The sequence below is a fragment of the Hylobates moloch genome, unplaced genomic scaffold (assembly GCF_009828535.3).
Source record: "Hylobates moloch isolate HMO894 unplaced genomic scaffold, HMol_V3 SCAFFOLD_15, whole genome shotgun sequence".
In the NCBI taxonomy this organism is placed as follows: Eukaryota; Metazoa; Chordata; class Mammalia; order Primates; family Hylobatidae; genus Hylobates; species Hylobates moloch.
In genome coordinates, this window is record NW_026652290.1 from 70,246,354 (window position 1) to 70,267,200 (window position 20,847).

Below are 20,847 nucleotides of genomic sequence, written 5' to 3' on the forward strand. Positions count from 1 at the left end.
GTTTGGAGGATCCTTCTGCCCTACCTTTCCTCCTTCCTCACTTCTTTCCTTCCATCTTTTCTTCCTTCCAAATATTTATTGTTTCCCCACCACACACTCTTTATCTGAACTTAAATTTGATCCGAAAAGGACTTCAGCATGTATTGACAGTTGAAATCCAGGCAGCTACAGATTTGTAAGGCCAGTGAATCAGGTATCAGCTATCCTCTAATTACACTGCACATGTATTTGAGAGCAAAGCTTGCACTTGCATAGCTAAACTCTAGAGTCACATGGATGCTCAAGGAGTCAATGAAGAGCTGTGGCTTCAAGAACGCAGTCTTGCATGGCAGTTGAGTGATCATGACACTGGGTATCCAGTCCTTTCTCTGAAAGCCCACCACTGGGGCAACGGCTTACACACATGAGATGCCCTCTCAGCTGGCACTGGTTCCATGACCATCATTTCTCAGCCCACAGAGAAGTGCAGGAAAAGAATCTAGGTGGGGGACAGTTAGTGTAGTCTGAGAGCGTGGCCTCTGGAGAGATGTGTCAGAATTCAAATATCCAACTGCGATTTGTACAAGTACTTAACTCTTTAAGCCTTTGTTTTCTTCTTTGTACAATGAAGACATTGCCTGGTAGAATTGCTGCAAGGATTTGATGAGAACGCAACTTGAAAACTTAGCACACTGCCTGGACAACATTATAGCTGGTTACCTATTAATATTAGCAAGATAAAATCATTCCATTTGGAGGAGAACAAACGGTGGAAACAAAACCAGTGGTTCAGAGTCCCATACCTAAATCACTGACTGATTTTTTTCAATCAGTTGTCCTGACATGTTCAGATCCTGCGTGAGCTCCTGGCTTCTCTCCCTTTTCCTATGCGGTGTGTTCACACTCACACATCCACCTGTTACACAGCGCAGGATGCCACTGAGATCCTGAACACACACCTCCTTCTCAGCTCAAGATATCAAGGCAGCTGAATGGAGATGAGGCAGGGGGAAGTTCAGTCCTGGGGTCAGCCAGACCGTGTTAATGCTTCAGAGCACTGTGGTCTTGGTTCTACCAGCTCTGGCTTAGCTCAGTCTTCTTTTCTCTGGGGTGACAGTTCAGGTTGTGGGTCTAACAACACCTCAGTAATAAGTCTCTACCTCACAGGGTCATTGTGAAGGTTGGAATGAGTTAACATGGGGAAAGTGCTAAGGGCAGCACCTGATGCATACAGTAGGTGCCTGGCCAAATGCGGGCTGTGTCAGAGCCAGTGCAGAAATGGTATTCCTCTTGGTTCTGTGCCAAGTGCTACAAGGACAGCCTCCACTAGTCCCGGTGCCTGACGATCTGAGACACGAGGGGGCCATCAGGTTATGTTCCAGCTACAGCGCTGCTCCCCCTCCTTCCCCGCTTCCTGAGGCAACTGTGATAGAGAAATGACGGAAATCCTGTGTCACAACTGAAAAGAGAACATAAGGATGGGTTCATCTTCACAAACTGTTCTCCTATGGAATTTAAATTCTTTCCCCCACTGAGGAAAGTCAGACATTCTGCCTTTTCACCTTTTCCAAACACCAGTGGCACCCTCTTCCTTCAAACCCTCATGCCCGAGTAAACAGCCTCCCCAGGACCCAGGCTCAGTGTCCCCAGCCCTGTCACCCTCCTATCTACAGTGAAGCTCTCAGGAACATGGGACACCCTTGGCTTTTGGGTCATCAGTTCTCTGGGTAATTTTACCCCCTGTCAGAGCTGGAAACTTTGTAAATAATAGGGAGCTGAGTGATGAGGGAGCTGCACCCCCGCCACGGGGCCAGGCAGCAGGCACAGTGTGCACCACACAGATTGTTTCCCAGCCAGATGATGTTCTGACTCCTCAAAGAAACAGAAGTAGCACCTTTTGGAGGGCCTTATTTCAAAAGAAAATACTTTCTTAGACTGACATTTGATTAATTTGTAAATTTACGGCATTCCCATATCAGCTCCTGTTGCTGATGAGCTGTGCCAGTGTCTGAAGTAACTCCCCAATGCCTGCTGGAGAAGGGAGCTCGGGAGGTGGTAGCAAGGGGAACTAGACCCCTAGAGGTCCTTCCTGCTTGTTAACCTACATTTGCTCTCTGAAGCCAGGTGTGCCCCAACTGAAGCACCTTGGAGGGAAAACACGGAGGTGGCGTTGGGGGGGTGGGGTGGGGGTTATCAATTCCTGCAGTCAGGGGCATCCTTGAACACATGAGCATATATGCTTTAAAATAAAAGACGCTCCTGCCTGACAGACTACCATGGGAGAAAAGGAACCGATTTATGGAGTGTGGCATTCATCAGCTCATTTAATCTCCTCTAGAGACCAAGGCTCAGATGAAGCAGACGAAGAGGAGTCTAACATTTGTAAGCGCCACAAGGGCTGCTTCCCAGCATGGCTGGTGCGTGGTGGGTGCTTTGCAGAGGGAATAACGGAGTCTTTTTTTACTTGTCACGGGGCTGGGAGGTGAAGGAGCCACCATTCAGTCTGGCCTCAGAGCCTACCTTCTTTCTTCAGAAGAGCAGAGGCTGAGCAAGCTGGATGAAGTAATCCAATCACGTGTCCCCAGGAAAGACAAGAGTCCTCAAATCCAACTGGGGAGATGACAGACCTGTGTAACAGATGGCAGCAGGAGAGGGCCCTGTATGCATGCCTGCGAGCACTGGTTCACAAACGCACGCTCCTTACGGCCATTATTATTATTTTTGAGATGGAGTCTCACTCTCGCCCAGGCTGGAGTGCAGTGGTGTGATCTCGGCTCACTACAACCTCCGCCTCCCAAGTTCAAGCAATTCTCCTGCCTCAGCCTCCGGGGAAGCTGGGAGTACAGGCGCCTGCCACCACGCCCAGCTAATTTTTGTTGTATTTTTAGTAGAGATGGGGTTTCGCCATATTGGCCAGGCTGGTCTCAAACTCCTGACCTTGTGATCCGCCCGCCTCGGCCTCCCAAAGTGTTGGGATTACAGGCGTGAGTCACTGCGCCCCGCCACGGCCATTTTAATTAGGTCTATGGACATTCTCCTAAGATGGAAGATAAAAACCTTGAGCGACTGTTTCCTTCGGAAAAAAACAAAACTTGAGGAACAGGAACATTGTAAATAATTCACTATGACGGAGAAACTTAAATGATGATCGAAAATGAAGCAGATTCCCCGGGAAAAATGTTGTGAGCCAAGACTTGGCCTCAGCTCCACTGGAGAAAGCTCCCAGGTTTCCGCCCAACGCCCAGACTCCAGAACGCAGGCTGCCCCACCATGTGGAGAAAGTCGCTGCAGGCTTATGTAAGGGGAATTCCCCTTCCCTTTAAAGAACCAGTTTCAGGAACCACCACTAACGTCCCGCCTCCCTGATTTCCACTCCCGGACACAATGGGTCTCCACCGTGTGATAAATATCCGAAAAGACAAGTCAAGGCCAAGTGGAAACTTGCGCAAGCCACACGCCCCTGGGGGCCCCAACATGGCCGCCCTCCAGAATGTCTGTGCTGGGGCAAGAACGCACAGAGCCCGGGCTCACCACGGGGAAGCCACAGGCCTTGTGGATGCCGGGTAAGGGGGTGAAGGGAGCTCCTGCCAGCTTCTCTGAGTTTCAATTATAGAGTCCAATGCCTATGTGTCCTCTTCCTGCTGTGACTCGGCCCTGACCATAAGAAAAACAAACCCTGATAGGTTACACCAGGTTGAAAGGAACATTGAAAACACACGTCAGGCAATTAACGCCAGGGGCCGTAGAAAACCCGGGCATCCCTGAGGAAGCACGGGCCCTGAGGAAGCACGTCTTCCAAGCTCCCCTGCAGAGAAGAGTCAAAATGAGATATTACCTTGGAAAAACTTGAATTGTACTAAGTAATTCTACCCACTATCACTCACACTCTCAAATCAGCCCAGTTCACGAGTGTGAGGGGTTGGTGAAGCTTCTTCAAAACGAGTGAAAATGCCCTGAACCGCATGGAAGAGAAGCGTCAGCTACTCACACATCGTCAGCTACTCACACATCGTGATCCCTAATTTACATGAAAGGGAACAAACAGGACCTTTCACTTCTGTTTTCTGAAATGCTTTTAAGGCTGACCTTTCACTTTCAAAAAAAAAAAAAAAAAAAAAAAACCCACACACAAAACAAAAAAACATTCAAAGCTCAAATAGGATATAACATTCTTTCTCACAGGCAGGCCAGTTGAATTTTCCTTCTACAAGTTGAAAAACTCGTTTTTCTAGGGTGGCCTGTGTTCTTTAAGTTGGGTCTAAACCTTGAAAAACTTTGAAGCTCACGTTTACTTCTCCCCGAGGGAAATCTTTATTCAGTTCTGAAAAGTAAAAAGGAGCACTTCACTTTAATTGCTTGATCCAGAGAACTGGGAGGTGGGTTCAAGAAACACACACGCACACACACACTGCACACCAAGGGAACGAGCTTCAACCAAAATGGGAGACATTGACATAAGGCTGGTTAAATATATGAAGATTTGTAGAAGACTGAATGAGGGCTCAGAGGCAGAGAGTAAGAGTTACTTGCTCAGACACTGCAGATGAGGTGAAACTACCTAAAAATGGGGCTGAAGGGGAGAATGGAAAGACCATGTAGAATAAATGTTTTTCAAAATTGCTCTCAGCACTCCTGGGTATTTCTTTATCCCAGAGAAATATTTATGTTCATAGGAAACCCCAAACAAATGTTTCATATAGTTCTACTCCCAATAGCCCAAACTGGAAACAACCCAGATGTCCTTGAGTAAGTGAATGGCTAAAAAACTGTGGTACATCCATACCACAGAATATTATTCAGCAACACAAAGGAATGCACTATTGATATACACAGTACTTGGATAAATCTTCAGAGAATTATGTCAGAGAAAAAAGTCAATTCTGAAAGGTTACATCCTATATTACTCCTTTTATAAAACATTCTTGAGATAACAAATTTCAATGGATCCCCAAAACTCAGCATATTGTAGGTGCTCAATAAATTTGTTAGGGGAAGGAAACGACAGGTTTCCAGCAGTAAAGAACAGACTGGTGGCTGCCAGAGGTTGGGGAGGGAGCGGAGGTGGGAAGTGGGTGTGGTTATAAAAGGGCAACAGGAGGTATCCTTGTGGTGGCAGAAATGTTCTGTATCTTGACTGAATGTCAATATTCTGTATGTGATACTGTACTATATAGTGTTCCGAGCTACCACTGGGGTAAACTGTGTAAACAGCACTGTATTATTTCTTACAACTGCATGTCAGTATACAAGTATTGCAAAATAGTTAAAAAAAAAAAAAACCGTTCTCAGTTATTGGTGGGGGTAGTATTAGTATTGCTATTCTGAGTTTTTATAACATGGAATAAAGCAAATGAATAATTTTAAACTATTGTAGTGGAAAATGAAATATTTCACCATGATCTTCAATAGGGAGAAATCTCTATTGAGCTTTGATGGAAAGAAGTCTTTTCTCTTCTTTGTTAAAATATGTTTTTGTGTTATGGACCACGTTTAGAAAGGTCAATTCAAAATTATAAAATATATTCACCAACAAACAAAGAGGATTTCACCCGAACAAAACTCAAATATATTTAAGCCCATAAATTCATATTTAAAAAACTGTTCATCTTTAGAGGATAGGAACCAACTCATAAATAACAGATTATATGAAAGTAATGCAAATAATGGGAAAGACTCCAGCACTGATCCTGCCTTTTCTATATGGACTGTGCCACTACATGAAGGGAAGTATGTCTTTATTTAAGAATTCCGACTGATAAAACATTGTATCCAGGGGAACTAACATAGGATCCCCATACACAAGCAATTCTAACAGTTCCAGGAACTTGGTGAGATGACCATGTGCCCATCACCCAGTCTGATACATTGTTTCACCTACTCAAGATGCCAGGAATTGTAAGAAGCACAGTCACTGGCACTCTCCGTACACCCAAAAAAACCACAGCCAGTTCAAGCACAGCACAATCCGGAAGTGCCATCAGAAGATGCATCCCAACTTGAGATGCTCAAGTAGGACAAAAAGTGGCCTTGATTCAAGTGAAAATGCCATTTCATATCCTAAGCCTTATTTTCACTACTTCTTACTCTTCAGATTTATGGAGGGGCCATTATTGTCACCCATACTGTATCACTGAAAATCAAGGTAAAATAGCACAGCATTATGGCAATAAGAAATGTGCAAAATCCTCAAAAAACATGATAGTGGAAGAAAAAAAAAAACAAAACCCAAAAACTGTTTACCCTGCCAGACTTGAAGCTCATCATGCTGTGCAGCCTGTAACCTTTGATGGCGAACACGTCTTGACTGGGGTCTTCTGACACTCCTCTCGCTGCCCATCATCTTCCACATTCAGGCCTCAGTGGATCCTTATCAAACGCAGCAAGAGAGAGCAAATACCACCAAACCCTGGCTTCGTAACTAGAGATCTGCAAACTGTTGAAATTATGTGCATGATGTTCCACATGTATGTATTATGGGACTCCATGCTGGTATGAACTTTTTGCCATCTGCACAGCTTTGTCAAGAGTACAAGACTGTAATTAATCACAATTGTTTCCAAGATACTTTACCTTAACTAAACATTTTGGTCTAACAACTTGATTCCAACCCTGAGCATGACAAGGGCAAAGGACTGTCGTGGGAAGCAGGGGAGAAGATGGTGAGGTCTCAGTTTGCCTAGAGGTAAGAGAGTTAAGAGAAAGCTTTGATGCCACTCAGCTGTGGAGCCCAGGGCTGATGCCACCTTAGGCATGGTCTTTGTGGAATAACTTACTGGACATCCATAATATTAATATCCATTGCTGCTTTATGCAAGTGGCATGGAGTCAACATACCCAGATAATCCAGGAAAAGTATGTCACTTGCAAATAACCCACGACTCTATGCTGAAGTCACCAAACTATGGCCCATGGGCCAAACCTGTTGCCTGTTATTTTTTTTTTTTGGTCTGATCTGTATAAAATAGACCTTACATTTTGAAATCATTAAAAAGACATCAAAATATTGTATGGCATGTGAAAGTTACATGAAATTCAAATTTGTGTTCCTAGTTTTACTGGAACACAGCCATGCCCAGGCATTCACATACTGTCAATGGCTGCCTTTGTATTACACAACAGCAGAGTTGAGCAAGAGAGACAGTTACGGCCTACAAAGCCTAAAATATTTACTATCTCTGTCCCTTTACAGAACAAATTTGCCAACCCCCATCTCAGAGCTCAGGTTTCACAAGTGCTCTGGTAACTTTTTCATAAATAAAAGATAAAGCCTGAATGTGTAACTACACAACAGTCACATTTATTACTGTTTGCTGTAGTTTTCAAAGCTTGTGCACCTGACATGCATAAAAAATGCAAAAGTGAGCCCAGACTGGTTGTAAAATGTTTCTTGTTTGTCATTTCTCCCTTTGCAGTTTCCCTACTGGGCATGCACACGCAGCAGAGGAAGAACAACAATTAGTCACCGTGCTAGATTTAAAAGCATTTAATGACATAGCATATATTTAACAGATAGGGCAAAAGTTGAGAGGTACAGGTCGTACGACTGAGCACCAGGCCTGAGCGACCACCTCCCTGTTCAGGCCCAGCCTCTGGAGTTCATTCCTATCAATGTCATTTTGATTGTGCAGTAAGATGAAAATTTGTCATTACAATAGTTACAGTGACAGAGAAATGCACACTATGTATCAAATAGCAAGGAAATGAAGCAAATTATAACACAGTGTGGCAACGCACGAGCAAGTAACCATTAGAGTAACATTACTTTGTCCAGTAAATGCTTCAGTTCCACCACTTGTACACTTACCAATGATTTAAAGGGTTTATTATACATCTAGTTTTATTATACTTTGTACTAGAATTATCTCAAACATACAATATAATGTATTTCAGCAAAAAAAAAAAAATTGAAATTACAGATTTAAAACAGTATCAGTTTTCTATTCCTTCTTGTATACTGACATTCTTAACCGTCATAGCAGTTGATGCAGAAAAGCCGCATGTCGTGTGTTAGTAAGTGATGCCAGATACAAATGGTTTGGTCTGTAGAATTAATGTGGAGCTGCACTGTGGCTGCAGCAAGATCATAATATGCGATCTGTTTAATAAAGGTTAGCCCCATCTCGGGCACTTCTAAGAGTCAAGACTCAGGGTAACCACCGGAAGTAAATGGAGAGAGAATGGTGTCAGGATATTGGTACATTTTGTCTCTGGTGAGCACAGGAAATATTAAGCACCGCTGCCTTGCATACCAACAGCACTAGAGGCGGGTTATTTCCAACACAGCCTCACAAAATTGAGGAACAGTTTAAATACTGAGATCTAATCTATATAATTTCATTAAAAAAAAAAATCTGGCCTTCCCTCTGCACCTCAAACTTTTGTAACTTGGAGATAAAGTGTTTAGGTGTGTTTCCCCCACCCCCCAGAAATGCTCTATAAATTAAAAAAAAAAAAAAATCAACCACATTGAGGAACATTAGGCACAGAGAGTAATGTGTTGGTTCTGAGCTTGCATGCTGGAATTTCACTGAAAAGGTAAGAGAAGGGCAGGAGGTGAAGGAAAGGAGTTCATTTCTTTTTGCCAAAAAGGCTGAACCGCTTCTCTTTGTCTTTCTCTTTGTCCTTTTCCCGCTTGCCGGGACTGGACTCGCTGGTGATGGTGACGACGCTGGTGGGGAGGGTCTGCGCTCGGCTGGATGCTGGCGTGCTCTGGGTGCTGGCAGACACCTCGTGTTTATCAGAGGAGATGGCGGAAGAGATAGCCTGGATCCATGTGTTCATTTCCTCCTGAACAGAGGAAGGGACACAGGTGAGACTAACTAAGTGGAGTAGGCATGAGGGGTTCTGGCTCCAAGGCTTGGGAATGGCCCATCTGGCCAACTGAGGGGTAAGCAGAGTCACTTCTGGGCCCTGTCCCCAAATGCGCCTCTGCCTTATCAGTACAGGAGAGGGAACCTGGTCCAGCTTCTCATGAGAATTCAGTTCTACTCATCACCCCCTAGTATGTGGCCCTACAAACTTGTAAGAGCTGGAAAACCGGTCTCAATCTGTGAGGTGGTCAGCTCCCACCCTAGAAGGTGCTTTTTCACATTTAAAGCATTATAGGTGTTGTTTTTCCATCAATGGACCCTCTCTTTCCTTGAGGTGAGGTACACACCCATTAAACAGCTGGCTGTGGGCGGAAGGTGCAGCGGGGGGGTCCCATCATGATCCACAACCAGTCCTGGGACCACCTCACTGTGCCTCATCCCTGAGAGGGGACAGGCAAAGATTCCCTCCATCGACTTCAAGGGGTCCTGCCTCGGCAAAGGGACAGCGAGACCATATTCACTGCCTTCCAGAGACAGAACCAAACACCTTCTAGTGTTGGTGACTGGAGCCCAGTGATAGAAACCATCACTGATCATCATTTACATGAAGAACATTCTGAATAAAGCCCATCATCACACAAACACTTGCAAACTCCTAAGTACTGGAGAGAAATAACATTTAGAAACTCACATCGTCTTTGGCTTGGAAGAGGTACTCATTGCCATCATTTAGTCTGTAATTTCAAGGAAGAAAGTTAGTCACCACTTAATTACAGAGAAATAAAAATCCCCCAACTCCCATATGCCACACAGGACAGAAGCAGACCACAGGAGTCACAACAGAAGCGTCAACCTACATATGTCACCACCAAGCCTGGGGACCCACCCAGGCCCAGCAACGGACCCCTGGAGATTAAGAAGCCATATAATCGTGCCAATGATACACACAGGGAGCCTGTGCTTCAATCCAATGGAAGGATTTTAAAAAGCCCCAAACATAACATTTGGCTTTATTGTGGCAAAAATCACTTGTGAATGCCTGATCACTTACTGGTCTAAACTGAGTTCAGGAGAAAGTTTTTGAACACAATGAGCCCTTTTGAAATTCTGCTACTGAGCTTGTATCCCCTACATTCACATGTTCCAGAGTTTCGGAACAGGCAAACAGAAAATGTCTCTTCAACTTTTCTTCTACTGTACGTCTCAGAATTAAGAAGCCCTATTAGCGTGACACTGGGAGGTCCCCAGGCTTGGAGGGATCACAGGTTTACTCTGTGGCTGCGGAGAGGAAGAGGGTACTGTTGTGTAGCAGAGGGTAGGGGCCGCTCGCTAATATCCCAGCTCTCTGAAGCTACATGAAGGGAGTACAAAGGGGAAAGCACCCAAGGAGCCAAGCTGCCGGTGCATTGTCCTACAAAATGTAAAGTGTTCCAGGACCCAAAGAGCCTGCCTGCACTGCGCAGCAGCAGAGCTTAATAAATCAAACCATTTGACACTCTCTCCTCTGCAGCCCTTGGCCTAGTCCAACTGGCACAAAATATACAAATAAATGAAGACCAAACCTTTTCAGATCCCAAAGCAACAGCACAAATCAGTAAGCAAGCATCCTAACCACTAAAATGTTTACTTTTTACATTTTTAAAAGATAAAATAATTTTTCTGCCTACTTCCAAGTGTGAGGAGAAATTCTGAGCTTAGCTCCACTCTGTAGGGATGTACATGTATCCTACAGGGTAGAGACATTTGGAACTAGATGGTTCTGAGGCAGCTGGAGCATCTGCTGGGAGACTCAGGGGAGGACAAGGTCCCAGGCCCCACCCAAACATTTCCTGTTTGTCTCCATCCAGCTCCAGGATGACTCACTTGTCCCATCTCCAGATAACTCATGAGCAAAGAATAGCATCTCCTGGGTCGGGATAAGCTGAAAAGATGGGAAAACTATTTTTCAAAGCCTCCCTTAAACTGTGAAATGTGACTAGCTCTCTTTAAGTCTTAGGGAACAGTCAGTGCCTGGTTATAAAATCAAAAGCTCCTTATCCTTCAATGCTCAGATGTACTGTTAACCACAGGGAAGCTGGTGGCTGGCCACCGTTGCCAAATAATTCAGCCTAACCGAGACACGTGCCAAACTGGTTTTTCACTTTATTGGGGATTGGCAGAAGAGAGAACCAACTAATCACAGTAGCTGTCTAAGAAAACCAACCCCCCAGAGTGGAAGTAAATGCAAATCCACTCTGGCAGCCATGAAGCATGGCAACTCTCACCTTAGCTTGAATACGTGTTTCTTCTTTTTGTAATCAAGGGCCACTTCGCAGACAGCTTCTTTCAAACTCACAGGGACCTCGCTGTGGTAGGGAATTCCAGAAGCGGCAGTCTTTGCATCTTTGTAGAAACCCATTTCTTGGTTATTTATGACACAATAAACATTGTGCCAGGACCTGAGCAGTTTTAAAAAAAAGGGCAGGGGGAGATAAAGGCTCTACCATATTTCCCTTGAAGAACTAAACATTTCATTAACATGAAAATGATCCTCACACAACACAGTGTGACCCCACCCAACCCTCAACCTTCCTTATTTCAAGCCCTTCCTAAATTCTGCTAACACTAAACTACAGAAAAAATTCCTCCATGGAGAGTTCGGGGACAGGGCACAGGGGAAGTGTTTGAGGGCTACGTCTTCTCTTTTACTTTGGAGAAAAGCAAGTTACCCTCTTGTACTCTGAGCTCACTTTGATTGGTGTTTAGTACTCTTTGCTGTAGCGCCCTCTTATGGTCATGGGCTGAAGGCCATGCTCTTTGTCTGAAACATGCCCGTCCTCCAGCAGCAGCTCCTCCAGCTGCGGGTTCATTACTTATGTGACTTGGCAACTTGACAGAAAGACAGACCCAGAGCCATCAGCACTTACAGTACCTTTGGGTGAATTAAAGTGGCTTTTCCCCTATGGTATGGCAAACTGTCCTAATATACTAATTTTAACAGAACACCGGCCTGTATTACACCAGCATGTATTAATATATAAATCCCTATGTTGTCCTCAATGTGAATGGCAGTTCTCAGATGTTCTGATCCCCTCACACAGCAAACAAACTGCACAATAGGAAATGGTGGTCCCAGGTGGTTGGGTTTACTAGTTAAGCACATACACTTTGCAGTTTCATATTCCAGCTTTGCCATTTACTAGGTTTCCACAGAAAGTAAGCTTTGTTAACTGCTCAGAGCCTCTGCTCCCCATCTGTTAAATAAAAAAATTGGGGCTGTTGAGAGACAGTGAATATATATAAAGGCTGATACGGAGATCAGGGCAGGGGAAATGGTTAATGGCTTTTTACAAAAAACCCACAAGGAGTCCTAAATGAAATAACTCATGTAAAGTAAAGAAGACTCTTCACTATCAATCTAGCAAATTCCTTCTCCAGATGAATTACTAAAGCCCCTTCTAGCTACTCCTATCCAAACTCAACTCTTCTCTCAGTGAATAACCAGCATTCTACTCCTGCTTTCCAGCATCAGCCCAAGAAGAATGCAATGTCCAGGAAGCTACCAAAGGAATAAAACTACATGAGCACATACTTCTCTTCCAATTCAAGAATGGCCCACCTTATCCCTTCACATGCTGACTTCCCATCTTACTGTGGCAGCCTCTGCTGCTGTTACCTGCTTGAGGCTTTCTTATTGTGGGCCTCCCACTCGTGTTTCCGATTGAGGAAGCCTTCCATCTGGGCCAAAGGCATCTCCTGGGTTCTGGCTGGTAAGGTGGCGGCACTCTGGGCTGGGAGGGCAGTCTTGACTTTGCGATCAGAGGTTGGGGAGGGGATGGGGCTGGACTCTTTAGAGCTCGTCCTTTGTTCTGTAGCGCCGTTGACCATTTCACTTGTGTCCACCGTTTCTGCCATCTAGGGACAGCGGAGAGGCCATTCAGCTAATTCTGTGAGCCATGGGGGTGACCACATACGCTCTACCTGACTCGCACATGTGGCTGTGTATAAATGCCTGGCACAGATCGAGGCAGTACAGTAAAACCATTGCACACCCACAAAGCCAGCTGGACACCAAGGACATTAGAAGGTGGGAATGGATTAATGCCCGCCCATTTACAGGGAAATGAGAAAAGCGAAATGCCAGTATGAGTTTTACTGCACTCTATTCCTCTGATCAATAAATATAACTCAGATCATCTCCTCTTATGGTTACTTTAAAACAAAAAGACAACAGTAACAATCACACATATTAAATATGAAAGAGAGTGGACGTTATACAGCAGCCACCTTACAACCAAGGATGCCACCAGAAGGGCTGGAAGTTTAAGCGAAAGGGCATTCACAAACAGACCGATAGACAACTCTATCAAAGCTACATGGCATTCCCCCAGAGTAAGACAAGGAAAGACCTTGGTTCCTGAAAATGCTCTCTGGTTCTCCTCCCCCTCCCCTCAACACATTGTCATAAACACATGCAGAAATTAGGATGACAATCATGCATTTCACATCTACCATCCCAGTTAGACTTTGGAACTTAAGAGCTGGAAGGAAATGAGGCAAGTCAACAAACATCAATTTGACCACATCTGCCGAAGTTGTATCGTGAGTGGGTTGTAGTTTGTGTTAAAGGAGCTGGAAAAGCCAATCACAGTCACTCAACACCACACAGCTATTTACCCCCAAACAAAGACAGAACCAGGGCCTTCCCCATCACGGGTTGGTTGATCACGGTGCCTTGCTGCACTGAGACGAGAAAGCCCAGAGACAGCCAGGCTTCCAGCGGCTCTGACCCTTCAGGCTGGAGACGTCTTCGGGAGCGTTCCTTCCCAAGCTCATTTAAATTGTAACCCTCATGGCTTTTCGGCTTTTGAAATGTAGTAGGGTCTTGATTCATTATCGTTTTCAGCCTGTGTACCATCAACTGCGTACCATTAACTGTAGCAGCCCCTGGCTGATACACCCAGGGTGTGCGATTAGCGAGTTACTAAAGCTGGGTGTGGCTGACACTTTAGTGGATTACAGACAACCTGCACCCTTTGTACACAGACAAACATGAAGAAGTCAATGGCACGCTCATTAGATATGTCACCCACCACTGCTGCCCAGGACCAAAGTGACACCAAATTAGCAGTAACAACCTTGACAGGATAAACTGTAGACTGGCCACCACCATGTGAACACCTGGATCTATAAACTCTTGGGAACTGGATCTCTCACTTATTAGATCTTATCTTGATGGCTGGGCCCAATGCTTGATTTTGAACAAAACTAATTTTGGGGGGAAAAGGGCTAAAAAAAGCTCTGGAAGGAGGGAGAATCACAAGTTTAAGTTATGTCTATGCAAACTATCATAATTAGCATCAGGGCTGAGGCAAGACTACAAACTATGTAGTTTAAGGGTGGTTTTGATTGGAACCCTTTACAACCTCATGGCCATGTGGAAAATGGATTATTAGGAAAAAAAGACTTGTGGGGGTGTGTGTGCGCACGAGTGCTGCATGGTGATCACCCAGGCCTTGCAAGTGACAAACTGCAGACATGTGCTTATGAGCAACAGACTATTGAAACCATTCTCTCTCTTTTCACTTTTAAAGGAGAGTTGCAGGAGGGGAAATAGCCAAAAAACAAAACCCTGAGTCAAAATAATGTGAGTGGACTTTAAAGGTGACAAATCTTCTCTAGTGTGAGATTTCAGGAGACTTCTGGTGAGGAGGAAGTATGAGTTTGGTCTGGAAGGCCTGAGCCAGGTGTGAGTCCAGAGAGACATGGGGTTAGTATGTAGAGAAACCAGGTTAAAAAAAAATTTAGTGCTGCAGGTTTGACTTGAAAGCTGCTAGTGACAGCAATGACCTGGGTACAGAGATGTTTCCTTGAAAACGGCTAAAATTTATCATACTTGGTCAGACTGCAAGGTAGATGAAGGCCAGGGAAGCCTCTTCTGAGGATAATTCTGCAGCAAAAATTTTTTCTTTAGAGTTAGAAGGAAAGAGAAAACCCCAAACCAGTATGCAGAGATCATTAATGTTTATGCAAATGAATCACTAACCAAGAAAACAAGGAAAATAAAAGGAACAAAATGAATTTTAATGGACATGTGCTTTAAGCATGCCAACAGACAACACACCACTAGAGACGCACATCAAAAGCAATCACAGTGCTATGATCAAATGATGGGTACATGTGAACACATCCCCTGCAACCCCACCCCCCACGTTGCTTCTCTTTAGCGATTAGTCCAGAGTGCTTTAGTGGCTGGGCACACCCGAGATACTTAAATCAGGAGGTGAACATAAATGCAATGTGACAACTAGTAGCACAGAAAACACCTGATTGGTTTTCAAAGTGCATGAAGCAATGCTATTTTCAAGTTCATTGAGTCTCTGCGTCATCACTCAAAACGATAAAAATACTTTTTCTTCTTCTAATACAATCCAATTGTAATTAAAATTTTGTTACGACAAGCTACATTTAAAAATCTAGATAAAAATAGGCATGATAGTAAATGCTAAAAACATCATAGCACTCCTTTCTTGTGTGCTTATGTGGTTCCTTTTTTGGAGGGTCTTCTAGATACAAAAAGTGTCAAATTGGGTATCAGTCTTGATGATACAAAATTTAAACACACACATATATATATGAAAACATCACATATATACATATAGATCAATGAAACACAAAATGTAATTTGGAGCCAGAAACACACATTAGAGCTCCCTAATGACCAAAGACAAAGCAGAAGTTTTTTTTTCTAAAATGTATTTTGATGTGTTTTAAGGCAGAGACCCAATAATGATGCATACTACCCCCAGAACATAAGAAGCTTGGCATCTATCTATATACCCATCTACAGTCAGAAGTAGATAGATATGTACATAGAGATAAGGAAAAACAAACAAGATGCTATATGACGTTATCCTGACAAAAGAAAAAAAAAAGACATGCATCATGAAATAAAAAGACAAATCAGACTTAACTCATGGAGAACACATATCAAAACAGGTTTCTGATTCCACTAACACATCTAAATATGGCAAAAGAGCAAGTGAATGTCTCACAAGGTTTTGATGTATAATATGGATTTGGTTTTGTTTTTATCGGTACAAGGAAACCATCTCTGTCACCAGCTTTTATTTCTAAGGAAAAGGATTTTTGTGAAAACATTTTCAATTCCTGCTAGTGGCCTGATAGATCCCATCCTAAAAGCTTCCTTTATCAGAGAATTCCACAAAAAGTCTTGAGAAAATGAACAATGAATCAGAAGATTAATCCAAGATGTACAGTGGAGTTTGTCTACAGAGACACTGACATGACTTCTGAAGCCAGGGGGCATGCGAGCACTCCCAGGCACGGTCCACCAAGTGCAACGTTCAAGTAATCAGGATGAACCACAATGGCTTCTGTTCCATTTGTTTGAAAAATTAAAACAGTTTGACACCCTGAAGTCATCGGCTGAATGGAGAGGCATGGAAGTCTGTGAGGCAAGCTTCTAAAACACGCTGAGAACTGCTGTCACCTGCTGCGTCCCACGTGCTAGCAGCACTGACAGGGAGCGAGACAGAGGTGGCGGCAGCAGTCAGCGGGCACTTTACTCCTGAGGCTGGCTGCAACATCTGTGTAAGGAAGCCTAGAGTTTTCAATTCAGAACTTGGCAGAAAAAAAAGAGAGGAACTGGTTTGTAAAAAGTAATAAATGACCCAAAAGGTCTCAAAATGTTTGAGATTGTGTGCCTAAAATTAAAATAGCTTCCAGAATATATCTGACTCCCTTTTTTTGTCATCTTCAATAAATAAATGCATATTTCATGGAATGTTACACAGCTGACTTTAGGTTTTAATCTTATTATAGAATGTCTCCCTCCTCATACACCAGTCTTCCTAGTTAATAGTCAACTACTATAGGTTAATAACATCTGTAAAGGGGGCTACATATAGCACAGTACTGTGCCCTGTTAGAATAACTGAATGTGTCATACCTGTTAGATTCTAGTTTTCTTCTTCATTATGCTGTAATCTCATTTAATTTCATTTCAATTACTCATGTAAGGGTTTCGCTGTAAAATCTTAATAAAGTAAAAGCTCACAATAAATAAACAAAAAGTAAGTAAGCTGCTTTAAGGCAACTGGGCATCCATCAGTTAAGAGACTCAAACATGAATTAAATGCAAACAAATATGAAACCAAGGAAGGCTTATGAATTAAGTAAAAATTTTAACATTTTGGGTGAAGTGGAAGCCAAAAAGTCAAAACCCAGAGGATTTGGAAAGGGTGATTCTTGACAAATGGTAGTGAACTTCACAGTCCAGACCATGGCTGGTCACTGGCTGTCCGTCTGCTATTAAAGTTTTTGTAGTTTTGGTAGGTTTGAGAGCGGTAACTAACCCGTGGAGATCCCTGTTCAGCCGGCAAACCGTTTTGGGAAACTTGTTCTCCTTTTGAAGTATCCCTGTTAGGGAAGGGGGGGAAAGGAGGAGGAAGGGAAAGGAAGAAGAGGAGAGAGAGGAAACAGTAAGAGAGGGTGGGAGAACATCATCACTCACTTTTATTACGTGCAACCCTTTCACATAATGTAACTCTTTTTAAATCTGAAACTTCCAAGTGTTTTAAATAGACTCTAGATAGGAAAATATGACTACAGGAATGCCCTATGCCCCGCCCCACCAAATAAAGGCAGCATTAGAGGTTGCCATGGAGCTCTTACCATAGCACAATAATAAGCCCTTTGGAAGTAGAGAATAATTGCTGCCCTCTGTGTGAAGTTACTTAGAACTCTCAAAAAAAGCATCACCACAAAATCACTGGCCTAAAATCTGGGCAGTTCACTCCATGCATTTAATCACATGGAAGTTCTGAGCACCCTGTGTGTGTGCATACAGGATGAGAAAGGGCACTGTCTACATTCTACTTCTGCCACCTACACACCTATATGACTGTGGACAAATCAGTGTCCTCCAAGGTTATTAAGGGTAACTGTACAGACTTTAAACAGTCTATGGAAGCAATCAGTAGGCAGGGCATGTAGTTAGGCCTAGCAATGCAAGGCTTCAGAAAGAAGCCCCATAAACCTCATTGGCCACTGAGGCTAAGGGCCCAGCCTCTGGAGCTGCTGGGACTCACCACTGCTGCTGGGACTCGGCTTCCTCTGAAACCTTCGTGCTCGGCTCGGGAGAAGGCGGCCGCCTCTTCCTCTCCTCTTCCTCTTGCTGTCTGCGCACTTCCAGTAACTCCAACTAAGAGAAAATAGAGTGATGTTTGGTAGAGTCCCAAACTCTGCCTCTTTTCAGAAAAAGGTTCAAGGAACCCAGGAAGTCCTCCTGTCTAGTTTGCTAAACTGGACCACACTGGACAAGAAGAAGCTCTAACATCCTGAGCCAAATGGAATTAGGTTCACAGGAACTGCAGCTACAACCTAAAACTACAGGAAATAGTCTATTCCATGGGCTGGCAAAATTCCTGTGAGTTGTTTGTAGGACCCCTGGGGAGCTTGGGTTTAATTTCTAAATTAACTATGCAACTCTCAACTCTGCTGAGGAGGAAAGTACCTGAGCCTGAGGGTTCATGCTGGACTCCCCAGGAGAGCTCAGACAAACACCAGGGACAGAGCTGCAATAATTCTCAAGGAAGCCGCTTGTGCTGTGGTGGGGATCTGTGTTCAGCCAAAACCCAAACAACACATTAAAAAGCCACAGAATAGTCTAACTGAAACAAAGCCATTTCATGAGTCATATGGATGTACCAGAAGTACTCTGTTTTAACACAAATGTATGCAGGTACATTTTAAATGCCCAGAACTGAAAATCAGAAACACCATTTTTGTACACTGCAAAGGATCAGCTTTCTACCAGGAATGCAAAAGTCTTTGGAGAGGAAACACCAGTGCACAAATCCTATTCTAAGGCCTTTATGTTGACAGAAGAGAGGATCAGGAATGGGGACTTAACAACAGGCTAGGATTAAGCTTCTATTTGATGGGAATTCTAATTCTGAAATTCTGAAGAAAATTTTGAGGCCATGCCCCCTTTAGAAGGAGGCACGGAGCCATGGAGCTCTTACCATAGCAAGAGCTCTGTGTGAACAAAGCTTTTATGAGATAGGGGAGAATGAAAGATTCGAAGAAAAAAGCAAACACCATCAATCAACCCCCAGGCAGGAAGCTATTATAAGGGGTCATAAATCCAGGTGCCCAGGATGTGACTGAGGAGGTAACAGTCCTGACCCTCTCCCTAGGTCCTGCTCCACAGTAGCCACCCATTTTAAGATCTTCGCTACTTGAAAAAAAACCCAAAAAACCAAAAAAAAAAGCAATCGTGTGAATTCCCTGGTCTAAGAGGCAAGCAGGAAGAAAAGGCTGCCCATGGCACCAAAAGGCAAAGGGCCCAGCGGCCACTTACTGTAGTCAGCCTTTCCAGGGCAGAGAACCTCTCATCCCAGGTTGCTGCAGACTTTTCAAATGCCTCGTGGCGCTTGATGAGCTTCTCCACCTCGTCCACGCTCTGGCCTATCTCTCGGCTGGATAGGTACGGCTCCTGTCCAAGCAGCCAGGCCTCGGCCACACTGGCGTCTCTTGAGAACTGATGGACCTCCAGAACTGCACAGGGTACCATGAGTTAGTACATGTTGACCAGGAGGTGACGGGGCAGTCATATGGCCTTACCTCTTGGCACTGCTGCCCTCTGGTGATGGCCACCTGCATAACCAGTCTATTGTCTACTCTAAATTAGCCCTGTCCAATGTAAATGTGATGTGAGCCACACATGCAACTTTGACTTTTACAGTAGCCACATTAAAAAGAGTAAAAATAAATAGGTGAAATTAACTTTAATAGTGTATTTCACATAATATGTATAAAATTATTACAACATGTAATCAATATGAAAAAACTATTGAGATCTGTTACAATCTTTTTTCTTCTAAATCTAAATCTGATACGCATTTTACGGCACACATTCACTGCACATCTCAATTTGAGACATTTCAAGTTCTCAAGAGCCACACACGGGACAGCGGCTATCATACTGCCCAGCGCAGGTCTACAGTGAACGCTCTGTTCACTCGGCCCCAATTCATGAGCTAAGCCTTCAGAGACCTGCAGGAATTCACAATCTACACCCAGCCAGACGGGCAGGCATTCTTAACTCGCCCTCTTTTGGGCGATAGTTGTGTGTTTTATTTTGGGGGGTTTAGAGGGAGGGAAGGAGATGGGAACACTACAGATGGTGGGGACCAAGGCTTTCGCTCTGTTTCATTCTTTCTTCCACCTGTGAGGAAATGGAACACTAGTTCCACCATAGTGATGAGAAGGTAGGTTAGAATCAGGCTTTGTGCTATAGTTAACATGGATTTTCACTGCATTTCATGCAGCAAAGCCTGGGGTCATTGAGGTAAAAAATGGACTGTGGGCAGCGTTGGTGTCCCAAGGAGCTGGCTAGCTATCTTGGTAGTCCCCAACATGACTACATGAAGAAGATGCCACCTCTGCACTAGGGACTTGTTGGCTTTTCAAGGCAGGGACTGTGCATGTCATCACTGTGTCCCTGGTGTACAAGCTGGTGCCCGGTTCAGTGTGTAATGTGGGTTTTGCTGAGCTGAATGAAACTGCCCCACAATTCTCAAAACATACAGACCAAATCCTCCTGCAAAGAATGGTCAAAAAGTGGAATTTCTGAGGGCTCTGGGCCCAACAGAGTGTGCTGTCAAACCTCTCAGAAAAGGCCCTTGCATTTGGTTTCTAGTAAACACCCATAACATGCATAGATGGAGTTAGAACATAAGGACAGAGCCCAGAACTCCAACACAGAATGGCAAAGCATGGTAAGCAATGCTAGAATTGCGCTGTTAGTGCTCATACCAATTATGAAATGCTATTCCCAATACTGTACATTATAAACCCTGTATGAGCTCACATATTCCCTTATGAGAATTAAAAATAGAATCTAATTCACAGGGTCACTTTGGGGAATAAATACAGAAATACATTAAAAAACCACTTAGAACAATGCCTCGTTCACAGCAAAATTTTAATAGATGTTAGTTTTTATTATGTTACCAACATTCCACTAAGACCACCAAATATAAGACTTAAT

At 43.9% G+C, this 20,847-nt stretch overlaps 1 protein-coding gene across 4 annotated transcripts in view; it reads right to left on the minus strand.

Annotated features, from left to right (window-relative positions):
* Positions 1–7,447: 7,447 nt before the first annotated feature.
* Positions 7,448–20,847, minus strand: part of SPTBN1 (spectrin beta, non-erythrocytic 1) — a 220,518-nt gene continuing 207,118 nt past the window's right edge. For 3 of the 4 annotated variants that reach the window (XM_032177256.2, XM_032177257.2, XM_032177260.2), the window contains 7 exons: positions 19,156–19,352; positions 17,882–17,994; positions 17,147–17,210; positions 12,445–12,683; positions 11,054–11,227; positions 9,481–9,523; positions 7,448–8,766 (listed from right to left, as the gene is read on the minus strand). In XM_032177256.2, coding sequence (XP_032033147.1) covers positions 8,548–8,766; positions 9,481–9,523; positions 11,054–11,227; positions 12,445–12,683; positions 17,147–17,210; positions 17,882–17,994; positions 19,156–19,352 — 1,049 coding nt within the window. In that variant the 3' untranslated portion in view covers positions 7,448–8,547. Of the gene's footprint in view, positions 8,767–9,480; positions 9,524–11,053; positions 11,228–12,444; positions 12,684–16,955; positions 17,211–17,881; positions 17,995–19,155; positions 19,353–20,847 lie in introns of those variants that run through there. The other variant, XM_032177261.2, reaches the window with a different exon arrangement.